The 25,588-nt window shown below is 41.5% G+C and overlaps 1 protein-coding gene across 1 annotated transcript in view; it reads right to left on the bottom strand.

The window, feature by feature from the left end:
* Nucleotides 1–1,439: 1,439 nt before the first annotated feature.
* LOC137753018 (zinc finger protein 836-like) overlaps nucleotides 1,440–25,588 on the bottom strand; it is a 37,806-nt gene continuing 13,657 nt past the window's right edge. Inside the window, exons 3-4 of the mRNA XM_068527974.1 lie at nucleotides 6,702–6,828; nucleotides 1,440–3,897 (exon numbers count right to left, since the gene is read on the bottom strand). Coding sequence (XP_068384075.1) covers nucleotides 2,735–3,897; nucleotides 6,702–6,828 — 1,290 coding nt within the window. The 3' untranslated portion in view covers nucleotides 1,440–2,734. The remainder of the gene's footprint in view (nucleotides 3,898–6,701; nucleotides 6,829–25,588) is intronic.

Here is a 25,588-nt window from a genome sequence, read left to right as displayed (position 1 = left end):
GCTGTACAGCAAAGTGACTCAATTATACACATATATACACTCTTTTTTTTTTTTTAATGAGTATAGACAAACATTCTATTTCTGTTTAGAATCTTCACATTTTGATTGTGGGGTTTTTTTTGTTTTTTTTTGTTTGTTTTTATTGAGGGGAGAATTTCTTAAATTTATTTATTTATTTATTTATTTATTTATTTATGGCTGTGTTGGGTCTTCGTTTCTGTGCAAGGGCTTTCTCTAGTTGCAGTGAGCGGGGGCCACTCTTCATTGCGGTGCGCGGGCCTCTCACTGTCGTGGCCTCTCCCGTTGCGGAGCACAGGCTCCAGACGCGCAGGCTCAGTAAGTAGTTGTGGCTCACGGGCCTAGTTGCTCCGCGGCATGTGGGATCTTCCCAGACCAGGGCTCGAACCCATGTCCCCTGCATTGGCAGGCAGATTCTCAACCACTGCGCCACCAGGGAAGCCTACACTCTTTTTTATATTCTTTTCCATTATGGTTTATGCCAGGAGACTGGATATATATATAATTCCTTGTCCAAACATTAATTTTTATTAACCTAGGGTAAAAACACCTAGGGCAATTTATTTAAACAGTGTTTTACAAGCATTTTCAAAAACCATATTGCACAATGGAACATACGTGTGCCACAGGTAAAGAAATGTAATAAATTATTAGCATGAAGAAAACTGTATTGTTTCCTAATCAAGAAATTAGGAGTTTCAAGAGTAAACATTCGCTGTTTTATTAAACAGTCTGAATCCATTTTATGATGTTTGACTACTGACAGCTTTAGGCAGCAGGACAACCTCTTCCTATTCTACCTATGTGGGCAAACTAATTTAAAAACAACAACAACAAAAAAAACCCTGAGGACTCCCTCCTTTGATACAAACTGAAAATTCAAATCTCATCAAGTGATCTCCTTAACACAAGAAGCCATTGACCATTCCCTGTTCTCTTAAACCATTTTTTGAACACCTTGGAAGTCTCCACCCTTCCCATAGAAAGCTGAATTATATAACAAACATTCTCATAACACTTCAATATAAATATCAGTCTCAATAATCAAACCAAATTCTGTGTGGGGTTCCACCCTATTCCAATGAATGGTCACAAGTGCAAACCAGCAACAACAAAAATATGTCTTAAGGGTGAATACATGAAATTTCTAGTTTATCCACCAAACAAAAATGTCCCCATTGTATGTGGTTCATTTTGAAGAGAAGACTCATGAACATAGAGCCCTAAAAATTATTTCACTGAGCACAATAAAGGACAAATATGATACTGATATTTAGATTTTTCTATTTTGCATATGATTACTATTTTCCTACTTTCTCTTCATCTAAATCAAGGTGCATACCATGACGTTTATTTAGACACATAAAAGAACAAGAAAAAATACATTCATATACTGCATACTCAAGAATGGGGAGCAGGTATTAAGGAGTGTTTAAAAAAATAGCATTCCCAAGGTAGAGTAATGCTGTAATGTTCTGTTCAGTATGGACTGTCTGATGATAAGTAGGATGTGAGCCCCGAGTGAAGGTTTTTCGCATTCATACATTCATGAGGTAATCTCCAGAATGAATTCTTTGGTGAATACATTCCTTGTCAAAAGGCCAGGCCACAATAATTACAATTACTGGTTTCAATCAGGAATGAAATTTCTAATAAAGCATAAGATGGGGACACCTGCTAAAAGCCTTGTCACATCACTACATTATTAAAGTCTCTCACCTATATGGATTGCCTGATGGCATTAAGTCAGGCTTGAAAGCACACTGAAGAATTTGACATGCTCATTACATGTCTAAGACTGCTCACCATTACGAATTCTCCGAAGACTTGAAAGGGTTGAACTCTGACGAAAGACCTTGCCACGCTCATTGCATTTGTAAGCCTTCTCACCATTATGAATTCTCTGATGACGTACAAGGTTTGCATTTTGACTAAACACTTTGCCACAATCATTACTCTTGTAATTTGCTCCATTATGTATTTTCCAATGAATTCGAAGTTGGAGACTTTGACTAAAGACCTTGGCACATGCATTACATTTGTAAGGTTTCTCTGCAATATGAATTTCTTGATGCCTTGTAAGGGTTGTCTTCTCACAAAAGACTTTGCCACACTCATGACATTTGTAAGGTTTCTCTCCAGTAAGAATTCTCTGAAGAAGAATGCAAGGACTGCATTTCGATTAAAGACTCTGCCACACATGTCACATTTATATGGTTTGGATCCTGTATGGATTATTTGATGATGCCAGAGAGTTGAGCCATGATGAAAAGTTTTGCCACACACATTACGTTTGCAAGGTTTCTCTTCAGTATGAATTCTCCGATGAATTGCAAGGTATGAATTTTAACCAAAGACCTTGCCACATACATCACAATTGTGTAATTTCTCTCCTGTATGGGTTATCTGATGCCTGCTGAGGTATGAGCCCTGATGAGAGGTTTTAGCCACGCTCATTACATTTGTAAGATTACTCACTATTATGAATTGTTGGATGACTCGCAAGGTTTGTGTTTTGACTAAAGACTGTGACACACTCATTACATTTCTAAGGTTTCTCTCTAGTATGAATTGCCTGATGAAGTCCAAGGACTGCATTTTGATGACTGACTCTGTCACATACATCATATTTATATGGTTTTGCTACTCTATGGATTATGTCATGCCTACTGACGCCAGAGGAAGAAAGAAAGGTTTTCCCACAGACACTACATTTTTAAGGGTTCTCCACAGTATGAATTCTCTGATGAGTTACAAGGTCTGGATTTTGACTAAAGACCTTGGCACACACATCACATTTATGTAATTTCTCTCCTGTATGGATTATCCGATGTCGACTGAGGGTTGAGCTCTGATTAAAGGTTTTACCACAGTCATTACATTTGTAAGGTTTCTCTCCAGTATGAATTCTCTGATGAACTGAAAGCTTTCTTTTCTGACTAAAGACCTTGCCACACTCATTACATTCGTAAGGTTTCTCTCCAGTATGAACTCTTTGATGAATTACAAGGTCTGAATTTTGACTAAAGACCTTGTCACATACATCACATTTATGTAATTTCTCTCCTGTATGGATTATCCAATGTCGAGTGAGGATTGATCTCTGATTAAAGGTTTTACCACACTCATTACATTTGTAAGGTTTCTCTCCAGTATGAATTCTCTGATGAACTGAAAGCTTTCCTTTTGTACTAAAGACCTTGCCACACTCATTACATTTGTAAGGTTTCTCTCCAGTATGAATTCTTTGATGAATTACAAGATCTGAATTTCGGCTAAAGACCTTGTCACATACATCACATTTATGTAATTTCTCTCCTATATGGATTCTCTGATGACTCCTGAGATTTGAGCCCTGATGAAACGTTTTGCCATACTCATTACATTTGTAAGGTATTTCCCTGTGTGGGCTCTGGTCTTGTGTCAGTATTGAAGGATGCATAAAATATATATTAGAAATGTTGGTTTGGACAGGAGGAGAAATTCCTTCAACTGGTGAAAATGAGGAAGTACTGTTGATACTCTTATTAGCTTTATTAAAATCATCAATTTTCTGTTTACTTTTAAACATATGCAGTTCATCCTGAAGGCTTAACACAAGTCTATTTCCAATATGGTTGTTTCCCGCATCCCTTCCACCATGTTGACTTCTTCTATCAGTGACATTTTGGTTATGGGATGTAGGGATATTTCTGTAATTTCTTTCATCATGTCTCCACTGAAATCCAAAGTCAAACATATTCTCCTGTATTTCCAAGAGGTAAAAAGGTTTGATTTCCTGGATTTCATGTCTTCCCAAAATCACCGTTTGGAATACTCCTCCTCTATCAATGTTTGATTTTAGTTGTAATTTCCTTATCACGTGTATATGAGAAATATCTACAAGATATAAAGAACCATACATTTCCTATTCATTACACTGCATGAATAAATGTTTCATGTTGAATATATGATATTAAACAAAAGTAACACTTTTATCAAACAGAGTTATGAAACTTTTCAACCATGATGTTAAATTTTTGAAGAACAGTAAAGAATAGGATTCTTCACTACAGAAAGAGTGATTACACGTAATTCAAATTAAGTTCAGCGTAGCATCGTTTCAAACACTGTGACAAAAATATTCAAATGGAAAAACTTACATTAGCTCTCAAAAACGGGTATTTTCCACTGTGACCACAAAGCACATACCAACTAACAGTAAACATACAAATACCAGAAGTTTAAAAAGGAAATCTTAAGGGAGATGCAAGAAGAAGTGAGCTATGTAACTAATACTGCTATTCAAGCATCCCTGCTGGAAATGGTTTCTGAGTCATCACGGCTGCACATTTTGATTTAGGTCATCTACTGACAAAGTTTTTCAATGGATGAAAGGGAATCATTTTTACAGTGTGAGTAATGAGGAAGGTGGAGGGATGGATGATGAAGTGCTGTGGAAACTGGGGAGATCAGGAGAACAACTTAAATACGTGACCAAACGACAGTGATTCTAACCACATCAAGAGACAATGTAAACGGACTTCCCTGGCGGTCCAGTGGTTAAGACTCTGCACTTCCAAAGCAGGGGGTGCGGGTTCCATCTCAGGTCAGGGAAATAAGATCCCACATGCCACGGGGTGTGGCCAAAAATAAATAAATAAATAAATAATACAAAAAGAGAGAGAGAGACCATGTAAAGAAAGACCAGGACTGATAACGGGACTGAGTGGAGGAGAGGGAATAATAAACATGGGGTATCGTAGCTTGTGATTGCATATGTGTGTGAATAAAACTGTATGAGGCAACTAAAAATAATGAGGTTAAAAGAAAAGAAGAGGACTTCCCTGGTGGTGCAGTGGTTAAGAATCCACCTGCCAATGGAGGGGACACGGGTTCGAGCCCTGGTCCAGGAAGATCCCACATGCCGCGGAGCAACTAGGCCCGTGCGCCGGAACTACCGAGCCTGCGCTCTACAGCCCGCGAGCCACAACTACTGAAGCCCACGCGCCTAGAGCCTGTGCTCTGCAACAAGAGAAGCCACCGCAATGAGAAGCCCGCGCACCACAAGGAAGAGTAGCCCCTGCTCGCCGCAACTAGAGAAAGCCCGCGCGCAGCAACAAAGACCCAACGCAGCCAAAAATAAATAAATAAAATAAATAAATTTATTAAAAAAAAAAAAAAAGATACCTGCACTCCCACATTCATAACAGCAGTAATCACAATGGCCCAGGCATTGAAACAACCTAACTGTCCAACAGATGGATGGGGAACAAATCTGGGAGATACACAGAATGCAATTTCATTTACACATAAAGAAGAAAAAAATCCAGCTATTTTTAACAGCACAGATGGACAATGAGGGTATATACTCAGTAAAATTATTCAGAGAAAAAATAATACTGAATGATCCCATTTATGTGCAAAATATATTTTTTTAAAAAGAGGCATGCTGGGACTTCCCTGGTGGTCCAGTGATTAAGAATTCGCCTTCCATTGCAAGGGACGCGGGTTCGCTCCCTGGCTGGGGAACTAAGATCCCACATGCCAAGAGGCAAATAAGCCCAAGCGCTGCCTCAACTGTGCCCGCGAGCTCTGGAGCCTGCCCGCCACAACTAGAGAAGCCTGCGTGCCACAATGAAGACCCAGTGCAGCCAACAAAAAAATAAACACATAAACGAAGTAAAATTAAAAAAAGAGGCATACTAAGAGCAACTTAGAGTACAACAGCTGTTACCAAACTCTGGTAGCAGAATGGGGAGATATTAGTCAAAGGAGTAAATGGCTGAGGTAGCAAAACAAGCAGACAGGGCTTGAGACAGCTCCTTGCAGGTGCTGAGGTGCCAGATGGAATGAAAGAGCAGCCAGTGTTTTCCCATCTTCTGATTAGGTCTTCAAAGAACACAAGATGGGGGTGGAACCCAGAAAGGCTCAGGGGCTGGAGTCTGGAGGCATCAGCTCTGATCTATATGGACTGAGAACTGAGCATCCAAGGGAATCAAGTCCAAAAGGAGAGCTGAGGGAGCAACAGACCCCTTTAAAACAACCCTGTTTACGCTCCTCAAAATCAAGCAGCAACAAGTTCACAGGGGCCAGATAGCCGAGTGCTGTATATCATGATAAAGACTTTGCCTTTGTCTTTGGTGGAGCTCCCACACCACTGGAGGAGGAAAGAATACATTTTACATGTTGAGGGACCGAGTGATAACTAAGGGAGAAGAAAAATTTCCTCTCAGACTTGACAACGAATAGATTTCTGTTTTCGCAAACAACTCTCCCATTTGGTAGAGTTTCCCAAACACTACTAATGCTGCAGTGGGTCTGGAAACATATTTCAGAAACTCATCCACCGCGTGCCTCCTTCTCAATGCAGAGGGAACAATGAAATATGCAGACATCTAACTCTCTTCCAATAGGTACTGAATCAAAAGCACAGAGGTAGAGCACAGGGAATGAAATATTTTAAAAGTTTCTGCTTGGGCATTAGACACACTTAATCACTTAAAAAACTCCTGGTGTACCGCGAAGTGGCCAGATCATCTGAAGAAAGGGCATGTTTAAACTCCTGATGCTAAATCAAGAAGCTTTTCATGCCTCAGTCAACATGGCTTTGAGCTCAGTTAACCAAGGCAGGGGATTCCAAAAGGAAAACAGGGGAAAATGCAAAGATACCCTCCCGACTTTTGGAGGGAAGTTATCCTCACCCAGGGAGAGCAGGTTCCTGCAGGTCTCCAACATCACGTCCCTGTACAAGGCCCTCTGAGCAGGGTCCAGGCATTCCCACTCTTCTGGAGAGAATTCGATGACCACATCATTCAATGTCAACTGTCCCTTAAATAAAAAAACATTTCACCAAGAGGACATGAGGAGAGTTCTTATTTCCATACAAAATGAGTAGAGGTAAAAGATCAATTAGATTGAAGTATGTATTCTGACAGATCCATGGAAAGGTATTTGAAGCTAATTGGGTGTCTAATTTTAATTTCTTATGCTTTGTCATAGAGATTACAATATCCTTCAAATAGATTTACCCTTCTCATTTTTATGGGCAATACATGAAATACATACAAATAAAAATTCAACACCGGGCTGTCCATGTGGAAGTGTTAGATATTACGTTCTATACACTGGGGGATAATCATCCTCCTGGATGTGGAGGAGCATGAGTGGTGTCTTCAGAGATGACAGAGTCCACAGTGGTTTTATAAAGAAAGCTCAAAACCTCCAATTATGATGACGATAACAGCAGCAAAGAGGAACATTATATGAACACTTCCTATATGCTATGCATTACTCTAAATGTTTTACATGTATTAACTTGTTAGCAACATCAAAGCTCATTAAAGAAAGATCTTTTCCCAACTTACAGAGGAGAAAACTGTGTCAGAGACACTCTGAAAAACTCGACTGAGTTCAGGAATCTAAGGAATCATACAGTAAGCACATGAACTTGGTTGGGCTATACCATGGTTGGGCTCTGGAACTGAAGCTTAAAAATCACAGAGTTAAGTAACACATAGAGCATTAAAACTTCACTGACAGATGATTACCTGAGAAAACTTTAAAGAAGTTCAAGGTAAACAACATGGAACAGCCTAAAAGTTCATTATATACGTGTACACGCACACATACACACAAATCTTATTACTATTTAATAATCTTATTACTTTAATAATATTTAATATTTAATAATCTTATTACTATTTAAACCATGAACATGATACTGTAGAAAAAATTCAAGGCCAGGGAATATATTAAAGATATAATATGAACTGCAAAAAGATATCTATAGATTTAAAATCATGATGCCTTTTATCTAAACCATGGACTTGCACATCCGTGCACGTATGCACACATGCCAACGATAAATTAACTGAAACAAGAGTGGTCTCCTGACAGATTTTCAGACTATTTTTTCATTATCATATTTATTCATGTGTATTTCAGAATATTTCTTACAGAAATGAAAATGTACAAACTGTACTAAACTGAGCTTCTCAACATGACTCTATCGTAGGCTACTAAAAAAGAAAATAGTACAGACATTAAAAAAAAAACGAGAATACTTTAACTCCAATTTCAATAACTATATTCAAAGATATAAATATAAATCTGTCCATTTGAATTTATACAGATAGGCATTAACAAAAGCCAAAAAGGTTTCTTAGTTTTTCCACTAATAAAACATTGATTCAAAATTAGAAAAATTTTTTTAAAAAATTAGGAAAGTTATTACTATTATACGTTATTTTAACAGATTAAGAATAAAATTCTCACAATGGTAAAGTAAAAAGTTTCTTGGAGAATTATAAAACATAACAAAAAAGAATATGGAAAAAGTATATTGTTATTAAGAAAGAACATTTCACCAATGTCATGATCAGAAGGAAAGGGTCGATGCATTCCCGCTGAAGTTACAGTGGAGTGAAGGGGGCTGGCCAGGGCTCCTGCCGTTCACCACGGTACAGTGTGCCTGCGCAGGGACCACTAGAGGAAGTAACAGGAGGAAAACAGAGAGCTAGAGCGAAAGACACATCTAAGGACAGGAAAGGCAAACAGCAAAAGGAAGGAAAAAGACATCCCACCCCACAGACAGCAAGAGTGACTGCACAATATCGGACAAAGTAAACAGAAAATCTGACATAAGAGACAAAGGACATTACGTAATCATAAAAGGGTCAATTCTCCAAGAAGATATAACAATTATAAACACGTACTGAGGGACGGCACTAGGTAAGGATGAATGCACAGGTGTCAGGAACGACACCTCAGAGTCAGAGAGGATTAGCGTGTCCAAAGAAGGGAATTTCAGGACGGATACACTGAAGAATCAACTGAGAACATGACTTCACCTGAGAAAGAGCCATTTCTTACTCCTTCTCTTTCCTCTTCCTCCTCTTCTTATGGGCTTCTTCCTCAGACCATGTGAGCCTTTGGAGGTCGATCTTCAAAGTTGGAAACAGGCTGTTTAATGCTTGGAATCAACACACCCCTTTCCTGAGTCACAACCACACACACAGGGAAGACCTCAGCATGTGGAACAGACAGTCCCCTGCTGCCCACTGTCCCAGGAGGGGCTCAGGACAGTAAACTCCCACACAGAGACCAACCAGTGAGTTTTCCCACCCTTTCCTTCAGATCTCGCTCCCCTCCTGGTGAGGCCCTCACATGCACAGCTGCAGCGGGCACCTCAGCTGGACCCGACGACCCCCTGCAGGTCACAGACCAGCCCTGGTCCATCCCCACGCAGAGCAGAGCCCCTCAGCCTCAGCCCAGACCCCAGCCCTCAGGAATGGGAGGACTCAAGAGTCACGATGCTCAGTGAGGGATCCAGATTGGAATCACCTGGGGAACCTTACGTATTATTCATGTTGGGCCCCAAGCCAGCTACTTTAAAAGGCATCTCTGGTCAGGGGGTATAAAACATATAAAGATGCCTTACTCAAATCAACGTGAAGCCTGGGTTGAGCACCATCTAGAGGGGGTGAGCCCAACACACCTCACGCTTTCTTTTTCTTTTCAAGCACTACTGAGGTATAATTGATGAATAAAAATGGCGTACATATAAGCTGTACAACGTGATTATTTGGCAGATGTACACAATGTACAATAATTATCAGCATCAAGTAATTTACACTTCCATTAACTCACAGTTACCATTTTGTGTCTGTGTAGTGAGAACACTAAAATTTTACTCCCTCAACAATTCTCCAGTATATAGTAACACACTATGATCAACCGTAGTCAGCATGGTACACAGAGATCCCCAGAACTTACTCATTTTACAAATGAAAGTTTCTAACCCTTGGGCAACGTCGCCCCATTTTCTCCACCACTCAGCCCCTGGTAACAACAACCTTTCTACTCTACAGCTCTATGAGTTTTACATTTCTAGTTTTCACACAGAATTTATCTTTTTCTGTCAGGCTTATTTCACTGAGCATATTCATTCTAGGTTCGTTCATTTTGTCACAAATGATAGGCTCCTTCATTTTTATGGCTGAATTTTGTGTGTGTGTGTATATATATATACATACATACATACATATATATATATATTTATATATAAAATCTCTTCATTATTCATTCGTCAACATTATGGTTCTTTCTACAACTTGGCTGTTGTGAATAATGCATTAATGCTCATTGGAGGGGAGATATTGCACTCAATATACTGATTTCATTTCCTTTGGATATCAAGCCAGAGGTGGGTTTGACAGATTGTGTCTGTTCTACATTAAATTTACTGAGAAACCACCATATTGTTTTCCATAATAGCCGTATCATTTACATTCCCACCAACAGGGCATTAAGTGTGCTCTGTTCTCTGTATTGGGCCTGTGTGTGCGTGTGTGTGTGTGTGTGTGTCTGTGTCTGTGTGTTGAGACAGATAAAGACAGGATAGTACAGAAACAAGCATGAGCCTGGCAGCAAGAAAGTTAACAGCTATTTCTTCCCAAGGATGAGCCTCTAGACTTTAGATCACTGTGGTGTTGGGGCCCTTTGATTCTTGAAACAATCTTTCCAAACATGACAAGACTTTATGACCCGTGCTAGACACATACCTAGCAAAAGCTCCCTGCTCAAAACATTCTGCCATCTGACATAGAACTCATAATTTCCCGTACGGACACAAATAAACAAACAAACTCTTATGGGGTCCAACACAGTCTCCAGACACTCTCTTAATGATCCTCATAGAAAATACCAAATAACAAACCAAGCTCTTCATAACTCATGCATCAGGAAAAAACACATATGGAGACACCCAAGGATCAGTAGACCCAAAAGCCCATATTTTCATTTACAATGATTCCAGCACAAACACTGTCGTCTCCAAAACCTACCAATTAAAAAGATGTCTCCAATGATACGCATGCCTCAGTGAGACCCCAGCATCCCCAATGAAGTGCTCTCTTTTGTATCTTTCATAGCGCATCTGAAATATTCTTCACTCACAACCCAAAATGCTCAAAAATAGCAAAGGTAATGCGAAAAATGATCTCTGAGACTTTCCCTGTATTACTTGGAGGTTTACACGATGATTCTTACCCTCCCAAAAAAGCCAACACAAGCCACTGCTTAGAGTGGATTCTATAGGGCACCCTCTAGATCCATTCCTGCGGTACCATGGCAGCCATCCTCCTATACCCAGAGCTCCCTATGGGTGTATCTCAGGCCACAGCTCTAACAATACTGGGGGAAAATGGTTCTCTTTCTAAATCCACTGTCTTCATTCCTCCTCAGGAATGAAGGTGTGACCCAATGTAACCAATACATGCAAGCCTCAGTCTCAGCAGCTATGTTACAGGGAAGCTGAGCTAGGAGCCTATGGCACCTCAAACCCACAACCACCCATAAACCCATGTCATGATGCTCCAGACAGAATTAAGACATCCCTTGCCAATACCTCCCCACATCCCTTGATTCCACAAGGGACAGGTGCACACATTCACTGGGCTCAACTTGATGCCCACACCTGTGGCCATATCCCTCGTGCAGACCCATACAGGCTCTGCTTCCCTTTCCCGACTTCTCTATCCTCCATGCGAACACGAGGAAACGTGATAAATGGCACAAAGACCTCTCAGCAAAGATCTTGCAACAAGAACACAGAAGCTCCCACCCAAAGGACACTGGGCATTCAGTATGAAGATCAAAAAGCTGGCCCCCTGGAGAATATCTGCCAGCAACTGGGGACGTTATGATGGAGTGCAGTTACACAGGCATTTGAGTTCAGTGAGACAGTTACAAAGGGAGAGTGTCCTTTAAGTTTCTTGTGTCCTGTTCTCCCCACTCACATCTAATTGGAAAATACATTCCCTATTTAGGGCGCTCTCCTTCACATCCCCTTAGGTTCTGGACTTCTGCCCACCCTTAGCATCGTAAAATCACTACCCCTGACTCTGAGCGGATGAACTGCTGGAAGGCAAAGCACTTGTCAAGGTGGCAACTGGTCCCCAGATGTGCACAGCCTGGAACACCTGTAGCTACAGCAGAGCAGTAAGGCAGCAGAATAAACATGAGGACACCTGACAACACTGCAAGAGGAAACCAGCTGTACAGGGCTTCTTAGGCCTCCCTACATCTTTTTGCTCTGGAGTAATTAAGGAGGCACACCAGGTAAAGATCAATAAGCGCTGAAATATCCAGAACAAATATGGGAACCATCCTCATCACCTACCCTGTTACCTTCGTATTCCCTGAGGAGTACTCAGCCCAATGCAAATTCCTAGCATCTGAAAACATCCCACGAGTGAGGCGTTGCAGTGACCCTGGGAAAAAGATGAACACCGTGTCCTTCGGTGGAGGTTAAAGACAAGAGACTCAAAATAATCAATGGAAAAGTGCGTTTCTGTTGAGGGTGACTGATACTGAGGCAATAAAATCTGGTTAATGTCACGGAGATTGTCGGGGGGTGGATGGGGAGCCATCTCTGAACTAAGACTTGAAGGAGGGTGTACGGCCAGGATCATGCTGATTTGAAAGAAAAAGGTAAGAGGAGCAACTAAGGTCTGAAACATGAAAGGTGTTGGTGTTTGGGAACAGAGAAAAGGTGAATGTGACCAGGACAGAGTGAACCAAGAGAACAGGGTCAGCTCCCAGGATGAGGCTGGAGACACCGGCTGCCCCCTGAGGATGACACAGGTCTGTGTAGCTACAGGAAGGAGACTGGATTTTGTCCCAAGGACAAAAAAAACCCAGTGGAGGTCTGAAGCCCAGGGGTTGACATAAACTACTTTCAGATTTACATTTAATGCAGAGAAATATGTCTGACTATGGTTTCTCAAACTATGAGGCTATGTTCTATTCTCAATCCTAGCATTTTTGCTTTTCATTCTAGGATGACTGGGAACCGTGAAAAATTCTAAATAACACAGGACACTCTCACTAGAAAGAATTCCCACACACAAACACACACACAATTTGGCCAATCACTTCAGGAGTCAATATTCCTCAGACTCACAGTTTCTGAGTCTAGACTCTCATCTCCATATTACAAGTGGGCTCCCTGAGGAGGCCCAGAGGGGAGACATGTCTGAGAAAGCCCAGGTTGAATCCAGAGAATCAGGTGGAACTAAAGTCTGAAATGGGATCCTGAAGGGCCAGTGGGCAGACTTTGTCCTCATCGCCTGTCGAATTTAAAACACCAGAACCAACCTTCATGTTCCTGACCAAAGGAAATTTCTCTTTCAAGGTCTGATCACACAGATATAATACTGAGTATTCAATTCTTCTTTCCAGAAGATCTCAGTAAAATATTTAAACATGCAGATTTGCAAACATATAGCCACTGGTGAAGAAAACATTGTAAGGGGTCAGCTGAAAAATAAACTGTGAGCAAACTTCTTCATCACGAATAGATGGCTCTGTTGGAGGAAGGTTCCAAGCCAATCCAACGCATCCTTCATCATTTGCAAAGAACACTAAAGAGGGACCTGAGCGAAACATCTTCCTGTCACCTCATAGCTATTTTAACAGACCAAATAAAAGAGGAAAAAAACAAATATTAGACTAACCGGTTAAATTAGGTTTTGACTGTTAATGTAAAAGACCAACGACATCTTTACCAAATACTCATCAAAACAGTCTAAAATTATTTACTAGTTATCAAAGAAGTTTTCCAATATATAAGATGAAGAGGAAAAGCACTCAGGCCTCGTATAAACCTGAATCAATAAAAAGAAATAATTTGTGAATTATTTTTAATCTAAAAATGCTGGTGTCGAAGTTTTTCAAAAATTGAGGATTTACCTTATTTAGAAAAGAATGACATGAGTAGACTACCTAAGGGAACCAAACTTATTCCAGAAGTTAATAATTACCCGCAGGAAAGTAGAAATTGAATGGACTAAGATTTATTCCAAGCTACACAAAGAATTAAACGTAAAGAAACCAGAAAGAAAGAAGAAAATTCATTACAAAACCCAAAACTTTTAATGTTCCTTTAAAGAGGCGCCACGTGGTGACAAAGCTAGTCATTTCTTGTGCCACTAGTCTCTCGCCTCTCCTCTACCTCATGCCAGGAAAATGGAAGGGGGTGACCCACAACTGTCTGGGTCAAGTCACTGCGTCTTGGCCGAACAGGAACTGCAAATGGAAGTTATCTTCTCTTACAAATACTTACAAAATACACAAACCTTTCACTTTTTGCACTTCCCATCCTCATCTGTCTAATTTAAGCAAATAAATTTTAATTCATTAGATTCTAAAGCTACAAATCAACATATCACAACATAATCATCCGTATCCAAACAGCTCACCGCCCATCTGGACCCAGTTTCTCACCTCTACCTGCACCACTATGTGTTTCCATTTCATTCTGCTTATCTGTCTCCTATTTCATCTCTGTCTTTTTGTTCCCCTCTACTCTCCTGCTGTTTCTCCCCTATTTCTCCCTCACCCTTGTCCTGCCTCATTCTGCGACTACTTCCCCTTCTTGCTGCTTTCTCCCCAACCTGTATGATTGTCCTAAATATCCATGTATTTCTCCATCTTTATTCCCAAACTCAGCTCCCTCTCCGATCTCCAGGTTACATCCTTTCTGTAACTGCTACAATGCCTTAGTCTGCACTCTCTGGCACCCCAGGTGGCTATGCCTCCTTTCTGCTTTCTCTCTTCTGCTCTTCTAGTCACTAGTTTTCCTCTCTTTCTCTCCCAGCACCACGGTCCTCTGAAGGGCATGGTTGCAACTCCTACGCTCTCCGCCCACTCCCTGTGTGAAGTGCCTCCCTCCTGCCGGTGATACAAGGCCCCTCTCCCTATGTTACTATCCCATCGGTTCTCTCTCATTCCTTCCTCCTCCTCAGTTTTTCTGCTTCTCTCCCAGTCGCTCTGTCTCTGCTTCTCCTGATCCCCCTCGCCCACGAATTTACAGGGATGGTGACTGAATAAGATGCCGCCCTACCGGAAGAGACTATTTTCCAGCGGGGTGGAACCTGGGAACAGACATACACTGGGTGTCACACGGCTGGCCCAGGTCACCTCCCCCTACGCGGGGTGAAAGGAAGAGCTGACTAGGAAGGAGAGGCCTGCGGGGCAAAGCACCTGCGTGAGGAGACGCGAGGACAGAGGGGCGGGGAGGGAGGGAGGGAGGGGGTCTCAGGAGAGGGGCGAGCTCTCCAGAACCGCAGGACCGGGGAGAGGACACGGCCTCTCCGGGAGCGGGGCGGCCGGCGCTGCCCTCCAGGGGCCGAGAGGGCGAGGCTGAGGGCGCGAATCCACCTCGCGGAAGAGGACTTTACACGGCGAGGGCGAGACATTAACAGGTTTGATGCAGGGAAATGTTGCGAAAGGCGGTGTCTACGTGGACAAGGTAAAAAAGCCAAGGTCAGGGACCAGCCTCAGAGCGAATTCAAACCCAAAGGAAAAGACACCCGTCCTGTGACGGCGACGTCTGGATTTACTTGGGGTGGAGGGCCGGCTGCTGTGATTTTACGTCCATAGTGACTCCGAGACCCCGAGGATGGAGTAAGGGGGACCGCGCGGCACATACACACTACGAAGAAAAAACTTACGGTCAGCCGCACGACGTTCACCTCGCGCTCACCGCTTCTACTTCCGTAGGAAACCGCGGACACGCAGAGAGAAGAGGCGGGGCTTCCGGGGCGGGGCCTGGGCGGAGCGCTACGTGCGAGGGGCGGGGCGGGGAGAGTGCAGGTCTGCGGAGAGAGCGCGGGAGTGCGGCGCAGGGGCCGGGGTTCCCCTACCTTGACCTGTTTAGTTAACTGTCCATAATACTTTTAAGGTAAAAGCGTACAATTGTATAGGCCGGTTTTGCAAAAACTAAGAAGATTCCTCTCACGTTAAAAACAGATTAAATACGTCCCGCTAGTGAGGCTGAAGCAATTCAGAGCTCTGGAAACTTGGGTCTCCAAGTGGTAGCTGTGGGGCGGTGATTGGAGCCTGGAACATTTCCTGCAGTTACAATTAATATAAGCACTTTAAGGAAATAAAAACTGGATTTTTCTTTGTATTACAAACGAGAATGTGCATTAAAAAAAAACTCTAGCTATGTAGAATGGTCTATTTCATACTGAAACCCTAAAGAACGGATATTCTGACCTTTCAGCCTCCGCGGCAGCCTTGGAGCCCCTGAAAAAGCTTGTGGGGGGCAATTAAAAAACCAAAAGAAGCAGATCCTGAAGTTTACTCTTGACTGTACCCATCCTGTACAAGATGTAATCACGGATGCTGCCAATTTTGAGCAGGTTCTTCAGGAGAGAATCAAACTGAACGGAAAAGCTGGGAATCTTAGTGGAGGCGTTGTAACAATCAAAAGAAGCAAAAGCAAGATTACCGCAACTTCTGAGGTGTCTTTTTCCAAAAGGTATTTGAAATATCTCACCAAAAAATATCTGAAGAAGACTAATCTCCGAGATTGGTTACGTAGGTTAGGTAGGTGCTATCACCAAAGAAAGTTTCAAATTGCATTACTTCCAGATTAATCAAGATGAAGAGGAGGAAGATGAGGATTAAAAGGCAATTATCTGGGAACTTCCCTGGTGGTCCAGTGGCTAAGACTCTCCACTCCCAATACAGGGGGCCCGGGTTCAATTTCTGGTCAGGGAACTAGATCCCACATGCTGCAGCTAAAAGATCCCACATACCGCAACTAAGACACAGCACAGCCAAATAAATAAAATAAAAATTATTTTTTAAAAAACCTCAATTACCTGGAATATTCTGTATGAGTTCTAGAATAAAACATAGGAACCAAAACCAAAAACGGATATTCTGTTTCTGTTCCTGATTGACTCAACACTCTGCTCGGTTCCAGAGACTCAGGGACCAGACCTGGGGTCTGAGACTGGAGGACTAAGTCACCTTAGCTAGCCACAATATTGTGCAATAATTTCAGAAGCTGGTATCGTTTTACACTTGTTCCTGCCTAAAGGGAAAATGTGTCCTTTTTTTTTTCTTTTTTTTTTTTATATTATAGCTGTAAGTTTTCCTCTAAATATTGCTTTAGCTGCCATAAGTTTTGTTATCTGTGTCTTTTAAATATTTTATTTATTTATTTATTTTTGGCTGCGTTGGGTCTTCGTTTCTGTGCGAGGGCTTTCTCTAGTTGCGGCAAGTGGGGGCCACTCTTCATCGCGGTGCACAGGCCTCTCACTATCGTGGCCTCTCTTGTTGTGGAGCACAGGCTCCAGATGCGCAGGCTCAGTAGTTGTGGCTCACGGGCCTAGTTGCTCCGCGGCATGTGGGATCTTCCCAGACCAGGGCTCGAACCCGTGTCCCCTGCATTAGCAGGCAAATTCTCAACCACTGCGCCACCAGGGAAGCCCGAAAATGTGTCTTTTCTATCCATCATAATTGTGAGCCATTTTTCCTCAATAAGTACAACTTCATCTTGTATACTTTTTCTTGTAGAATTATGTGATAATCAGTGTACCTGCATCTTATTTAAATACTCATTCTTTGGTAATATTTGCCTATGAAATAAATCTACACACATAGTTTGGAGATATTGCAAATTCGGTTCCAGAGCACCTCAATAGATCAAACTTAACAATAAAGTGGGTCACTCCAATTTTTTATATTCACAGTGCATATAAAAGTTATTCTGTAGACTATAAAGTGTGCAAGAGGATTATGTCTAAAACAAGTTTAAATACATTAACTAAAATAAACATCATTTCTGCTTTCTCTTCAAGGAGTTGGTCTAGTAGACGTAGAGATGCAGACCTTCGTGAAAGCCCTGGGGGCATCTTACCTGACCAGCAGCATTTAATTTCTGTGGGCAAAGAGGTGGAGGCCGCAACTAAAAAGATCCCGGGTGCAGCAACTAAGACCCAGCCCAGCCAAATAAAGAAATAAATAAGTATTAAAAAAAAAGATCACTGGTCAGACACAACATAAGATATATTAACAAAGGAAAAGTTTGAAATATTGTGAGAATAACCAAAATGTGACACAGAGACACAAAGTGACCAAATGTTGTTGGAAAAATGGTGCCAAAGACTTTCTCCACCCACCGTGGCCACAAACCTTCAATTTGTAAAAAAAAACCACAGTATCTCTGCAGCACAATAAAATAAAGGGCAGGGACTTCCCTGGTGGCGCAGTGCTTAAGAATCCACCTACCAACGCAGCAGACACCGGTTCGATCCCTGTTCCGGGAAGATTCCACATGCTGGAGAACAACTAAGCTCGTGTGCCACGACTACTGAGCCTGCGCTCTAGACCCCATGAGCTACAGCTAAGGAAGCCCATGGGCTCTAGAGCCCGCGTGATGCAACTACTGAGCCCGCGTGCTGCAACTACTGAAGCCTGCACACCTAGAGTCCATGCTCCACAAGAGAAGCCACCGCAATGAGAAGCTGGTACACCGCAACAAAGAGTAGCCCACGCTCGCCACAACTAGAGAAAGCCCACGCACAGCAAAGAAGACCCAACGCAGCCAAAAATAAAAAAATAATTTAAAAAATAAAATAAAGGGCACTAAAATGAGGTATGCCTGTATAGATGTTATAGAACATTACCATAACCACAATTATATTTGCAGTTAAGTCATTTAAAAGAGTCAACAGATACTAACAAATTAAGTACAGATGTTGAGTTGTGGAAGGATAGAAATAATTAGTCTTGTTAGTGTAGCAACATAATTAAGCAATTTGTCACTGAAACCAGACAACCTGGATTCAATTCCCGATTCTGCCACTTGCTGGGATGCAAATGAATGGGTCTAAATCTGTGTTTGTCCTAAAATCCTTCATTTGTGAAATGAGAATAAATATCAGTGCTTTTCTGAGAGATGAAAATTTAGTAAGTTATTAGGCATAAACCCTTAATAACAATAACTCTTACCTGAAGTGGGATAATGACAAAATATAATATAAATCAGACTGAAGATCACTTTTCCAAAGAAAATATTTTCTTTTTGCTCAGGATCAAGTTCTAAGTGAAGGATATTGGGTGTCAGTAGTCACGCTATATATACGTAGCACAAATCTTATTTTCTCTGCAAAATGCACTGGCCCTGAATATGAATACCATCCACTGAGAAGTGGCAGAATGGCTTCCAGGCATTTTGGCAATGGAGACTGTCTCATTGTCACAAACTATACTTGGAATTGTGGGGTCCTTCTATCTTATTCATCCTTATAATCTCATTCAGTTCCCTGCATCCTTGTTCATTTCCACAATCTTGATTTTCAAGCACTTTACCATACCAATTCCCAAATTAAAACATTTCGTCTCACCATCTCCCCATTCCAGTTCTTTCATTAAATTGATCGCCTAGAGGAATGCTCTTTTATCATGTTTATAGTGCACCTACTTTATATAACTCACTGAGTTATGTACGTATTCATGTCACAAGAATCGGAAAACAACTCACTGATTTATACATCCCTTGACGTAAAAATGGAGGATGTGGACTAACTGGTGGCACAGTAGTTAAGAATCCGCCTGCCAATGCAGGGGACACAGGTTTGATCCCTGCTCCGGGAAGATCCCACATGTAGCGGAGCAACAAAGCCCAGGTGCCAGAACTACTGAGCCTGCGCTCTAGAGCGCACGAGCCACAACTACTGAGCCCGTGAGCCTAGAGCCGGTGCTCTGCAACAAGAGAAGCCACTGCAATGAGAAGCCCGCGCACCGCAATGAAGAGTAGCCCCGCTCGCCACAACTAGAGAAAGCCTGCGGGCAGCAACAAAGACCCAACGCAGCCAAAAATAAATCAATAAATAAAATAAATTTATTTTTCAAAAAAGCAATACATTTTTAAAAAATGGAATATGTCTGGAAGGAAAAAATAATGCTAAGGAAAAAGTGTATTTACAAAAAAACAACAGTTACTCAGGCATAAAAAGAAACGAAACTGAGTTATTTGTAGTGAGGTGGATGGATCGAGAGTCTGTCATACAGAGTGAAGTAAGTCAGAAAGAGAAAAATACCGTATGCTAACGCATATATATGGAATCTAAAAAAAAAAAAAAAATGGTTCTGAAGAACCTAAGTGCAGGACGGGAATAAAGACGCAGACCTACTAGAGAATGGACTTGAGGACACGGGGAGTGGGAAGGGTAAGTTGGGACAAAGTGAGAGAGTGGCCTGGACATATATACACTACCAAATGTAAAATAGATAGCTAGTGGGAAGCAGCCGCATAGCACAGGGAGATCAGCTCGGTGCTTTGTGTGACCACCTAGAGGGGTGGGATAGGGAGGGTGGGAGGGAGACGCAAGAGGGAAGAGATATGGGGATATATGTATATGTATAGCTGATTCACTTTGTTATAAAGCAGAAACTAACACACCATTGTAAAGCAATTATACTCCAATAAAGATGTTAAAAAAAAAAACAAAAAAAAACAGGGACTTCCCTGGTGGTCCAGTGGTTAAGACTCTGCACTCCCAATGCAGGGGGCCCGGGTTCGATCCCTGATCAGGGAACTAGATCCCGCATGCAGGCTGCAACTAAGAGTCCACATGCTGCAACTAAGAACCTGCGTACCACAGCTAAAAGATCCCGCATGCCGCAACGAAGATCCTCCGTGCCTCAGCTAACACTCAGCACAACCAAATGAATAAATATTTTTAGAAAAATAAAAAAACAAAAATGTATTACAGTAGAAAATAAACCATGTAACATATTGCTTAGTAACATTATTTGAAATTAAAATTTTAATAGCCCTTGGATAATTGCTCTTCTACTAAATTGCCTAGTTATACTATCCAATAAACAGTTCCACACATTAATTTTTATTAAACAGGGTAAACGTATTTAGCCAATTTTTTAAAATAGTATTTTACAAGCATTTTCAACAACCCAATTGAACAATATGTCTGCTGCAGAAGAAAAAAAAAATGTAATAAAATTATTAGCATGAAGAAGCGCATGGTGTGTCCTAACCAAGAAATCAGGAGGTTCAAGAGTAAATATTGCATTTAGTTAAACAATCTGACTCCAGTTTTTGATGTTTCACTACCGACATCGAATAAGTCACAACCTCTTCCTATCCAGCCTATGTGGGCAAGCTGATAAAGAAGCCTGATGGCTCCGTCCTGTGATACAAACTGAAAGTTCAAACTGTAAGTGTATCCTCCATCAAGCCTCACCTGGTAATCACATTAACACACCAAGCCAGTCACCATTCCCTGTTCTCTCAAACCATTTTAAAACACCTTGGAAGTCTCCCCTGCCCCCTAGAGAGCTGAAGTATGTAACAAATATTCACATAACACTTAAATGTTAGCACCAGCCTCAATGACGAAACAAAACTTTGGATGGGGTTCCACCCTATTCCAGTGAATGGTTACAAGTGCACATTACCAAAAATAAAGAATGTTTGGGTAGTGAATTATGAAATTTCTACTTTATCTCTCGAAGGAAAAAGTTCCTCTTGTATATTGTTCGCTTTTAAAACTCATGAACATCGATATTTTCGAATTAGTTCCCTGAGCGATTCAAGCATAAGAGATCGTATGATTTTAAAATTTTCTAATATTTCGCATGTGCTTACTACATTCCTATTTTCCCATAATGTAAATCAAGGTGCATGCCATGTACTGCATATTCATGAATGGGGAACAGGTTTTAGGGAGTGTTGAAAAAAATAAAACAGTCCCGAAGTGGCCATTTGCCCCAAAGACAGCAAAACAAGACTTTATTGCAGTTACACCCCTCCCAGGAATGTGACCTTAAACCAAACACTCTGGAATTTCATGAATGATACCACTGAGGTAAACAACAGGATAAGACCTTTACCATACCTCCCCCAGAAAAATGTAATCTCGACGAAAAAATTTTTCTTCTCTTTGCAATAAAAATATTTTTTAAATTATATGTCCTGGAATTATCTCCAAGATATATACTAATGAAAAATTTAAGTATAAAACAGTGTGCATAGTATGCTGTCATTTGCATCTATTTTTTTTTGAACTTCATTTTATTTATTTTTTATACAGCAAGTTCTTATTAGTTACCCATTTTATACATATTAGTATATATATGTCAATCCCAATCTCCCAATTCATCCCACCACCACCCCCCCCTTCCCCCCTTGGTGTCCATGTTTGTTCTCTGCATCTGTCTCTATTTCTGTCTTGCAAACCGGTTCATCTGTACCCTTTTTCTAGATTCCACATATATGCATTAATATATGATATTTTTCTCTTTCTGACTTACTTCACTCTGTATGACAGTCTCTAGGTCCAACCACGTCTCTACAAATAACCCAATTTCGTTCCTTTTTATGGCTAATACTCCATTGTACATATGTAGCACATCTTCTTTATCCATTCGTCTGTTGATGGGCATTTAGGTTGCTTCCATGACCTGGCTATTGTAAATAGTGCTGCAATGAACATTGGGGTGCATGTGTCTTGTTGAATTATGGTTTTCTCTGGGTATATGCCCAGTATTGGGATTGCTGGGTCTTCGCAATAAAATTCTTATGCTGCCTAGCTTCTACCTATAAAAGCTTTCCAGCTTGTACAGCTTTGACCACCACTTTATCATCTAGACGTGATGCCGAAAACTCAGCCTCTGCGCAACGGTCCCAAATCAAATCTCAGAGACAGAGCTTTGAGTGAAGTAGAAAAAAACAGCTTTACTGCTTTGCCAACCAAAGGGGGACACAGCAGGCTCATGCCCTTCAAAACTGTGTGTCCCAACCGGAGGCGGGGGAGGGGGATATGGTGAGGAGTTTTATAGCACTGGTTCAAGGGCAGGGTTGTTGATAAGTATCAGGGTGTGTGCAGGGCCTGCTTCCTTTAATCTGGCCTCAGGTGATCTCCTGACGTTTCTGGAATGAAGAATGCTTCATCAAATTTTGTTCTGCAGAAAAGCTCTAAGATATTGTTATGTGTATCCCTTGAGGCAGAAGCAGGATCCTATCCCAAGGATGCACTATTATTTGACTGCCCTTCTTTTGTCTCTGTATCCTGATTAGCAACTGTTTCCACCTGCCCTTTGAAACTCCGGGAAGATCATGGAGGCTGAAGCCTATTCCCTACAAACAGGAAACAGGAGACACGGAAAGGCTTCCATGTCCAGGAGGCCCTCTGGGTCCTGCTCGGTTTTAAATGGGATGCACCCCAATTCGTGAAGCACTCAAGAAACCCAATTTACTTGGTTCAATTTTTGTACTTTAATAGAAGGCAGAGCCTTAAATGCACTCCTATGGTATTTTCATTATACCCGCATATTCTGGAGCAGAGTTTACAGAGAGTAAGTTGGGTACAAATTATGAATATATAATTCGTAAACTGTATGTTGTTTGATTCCACCACGGAAAGAAATTGTTACAGATTCTTTCAACCCTAAGAGCCTAATGGTGCTTCTGTTATAAAGCACTGAGGTGGAACAAAACTGTGCTGGCCAAAGAAACATGATTCACCCAGGGTTATGAAAACGGACTGAATTTCATTAATTAAAACAGGATACTCATTTTAATTAATTCAGAATTAAACTACAGCAAAATGTAATGGCAGCAGTTAAATGTGAATCATACACATATAAATACTATTTTGATTCTTTTGATTAATTGTTCCATTCACAATTACTGGTAGTAAAGGGTTTTACGATGGAAAATGTCACAAAAGGCTGTCCGTGGACCAAAGGCAGAGAAGCGAAGGGAAGAGGGCAGCCTCAGCGCGATTTCAAACCCAAATAAAAAGATACATGACTTGTAATGGGGATCTGAGGATTTGGCAGGCAGAGGGCCGGGTGCTGGGATATCAGGTCTACAGTCACGCCCAACACCCTGAGGACTGAATAAGGGGGACAGCACAGCACAGGGTCCCACCAGTAAAGAGAAACATATACTCTGCAGAGTGACCTCGCCGTGTATTGTTTCTGCTTCTGGAGGGAAGTGTGCCTGAAGGGAACAGGCAGGGCTTGACGGGCTGTACCTGGACCGTGCTACTGTTGAGGGGCGGGGTGAGGAAGGAGCCCAGGTGGGAGAAAAGAGCCAGGGAGGGCGGCTGGTGAAGCTGCTTCCCTGTACCTTGACCTGCTTACTTTAAGTGACTATCTGTAACAGCTTTAAAGTGAAAGCTTAAAATTGTGTGGGCCAGTTATTCCAGCACTTCGAAAACTAAGATGTTTCCGATTAAGATGAAAATGGTTTCAATAAAAAGCCGTTTTTATAGCCGGTTGCTCGCATGTCCGGATCCTGAGGCTCAAACAATTCACAGGCCTGGAAACTTGGGTCTCCAAGTGTTTGCAGTGGGGCAGCGGTTAGATCCAGAAACATTTTCTACAATTTGAATCAATTTATGCAGTTTAAAGAAATAATAGCTGTTCTTGTCTCTGTATTAGAAACTAGCACGACAAATACAAAACTTACCCAGAGTAGTAAGGGCTATTTCACATCATACTCTCATCCTACAGATCACCTTTTCTGTTTCTATTCACATTCAAGCACGAGGCCAAACTCAACTCCAGAGAATCAGGGACAAGACCTGGGGTCTGAGACTGGAGGACTCAGGCATGTAAAATTCATCCCCCTATCACAGAAATAAGCTGGTAAGTCAGAAGCTACTCTTTACTGAAGTGATTCTGAAGGGTCTTCTGTTTTCTGTGACCTGGGAAAGAGAACTACACCTGAATTGTCAATTGCATTGGGCATATAGACAATCCACATACATGGATGAGCTGGGTATTATGTTAAAACTCTTCCTATGCAGACCAACCTGATGGTAGGTCTTCATGTAATCCTACAGTGAGGACCTATTCAGGATGTAGTGAATCTAAATTAGTAAACAATAACTGAGCTAATTATCCAAGACATGTTAGTATCAGTCTCACTAACCAAACCAAACTCCGGGTGGGGTTCCATCCTACTCCACTGAATGGTCACAAGTACAAACTAGCAAAAATTTTAAAAAAAAATGTTTTAAAGGGGAATATATGAAATTTCCAGTTTATCTATCAAGCAAAAATGTTCCCATTGTATAGTGTTCATTTTAAAGAGAAAACTCATGAATATTGATCCTTTAAAATTACTGCACTGAGCACAGAAAGGACAAAAGAGACACTGTATGATTTTAAAATTTTGTTAATATTTTGTATATGCTTACTATACCCCTATTTTACCATCATGTAAATCAAGATGCATGTCATGACATTTATTTAGACACAAAAAAGGACATGAAGGGGACTTCCCTGGTGGCACAGTGGTTGAGAATCTGCCTCCCAATGCAGGGGACACGGGTTCGAGCCCTGATCTGGGAAGATCCCACATGACGCGGAGCAACTAGGCCCATGCGCCACAACTACTGAGCCTGCGCTCTAGAGCCCGCGAGCCACAACTACTGAGCCCTTGTGCCACAACTACTGAAACCCGTGTGCCTAGAGCCCGTGCTCCACAACAAGAGAAGCCACCACAATGAGAAGCCCGTGCACAGCAACGAAGACCTAACACAGCCATAAATAAATGAATAAATAAATAAATAATTTAAAAAAAAAAAGGACGTGAAGAAATATTCATATACTGCATAGTCCAGAACGGGGAGCACGTTTTAAGGAGTGTTTAAAAAAAAAAGTTTGAAGATGGAGAACCTCTGTAATGTTATGCTCATTACGGAGTGCCTGAAGATTGACTGGTGAGATGTGAGCTCCAAATAAAGGTTTGTCC

Source organism: Eschrichtius robustus, chromosome 19, assembly GCF_028021215.1.
Source record: "Eschrichtius robustus isolate mEscRob2 chromosome 19, mEscRob2.pri, whole genome shotgun sequence".
NCBI classification, from domain to species: domain Eukaryota; kingdom Metazoa; phylum Chordata; class Mammalia; order Artiodactyla; family Eschrichtiidae; genus Eschrichtius; species Eschrichtius robustus.
Note: the sequence above shows the minus strand (reverse complement) of the source record. Positions and strands in the feature narration are given on the sequence as shown.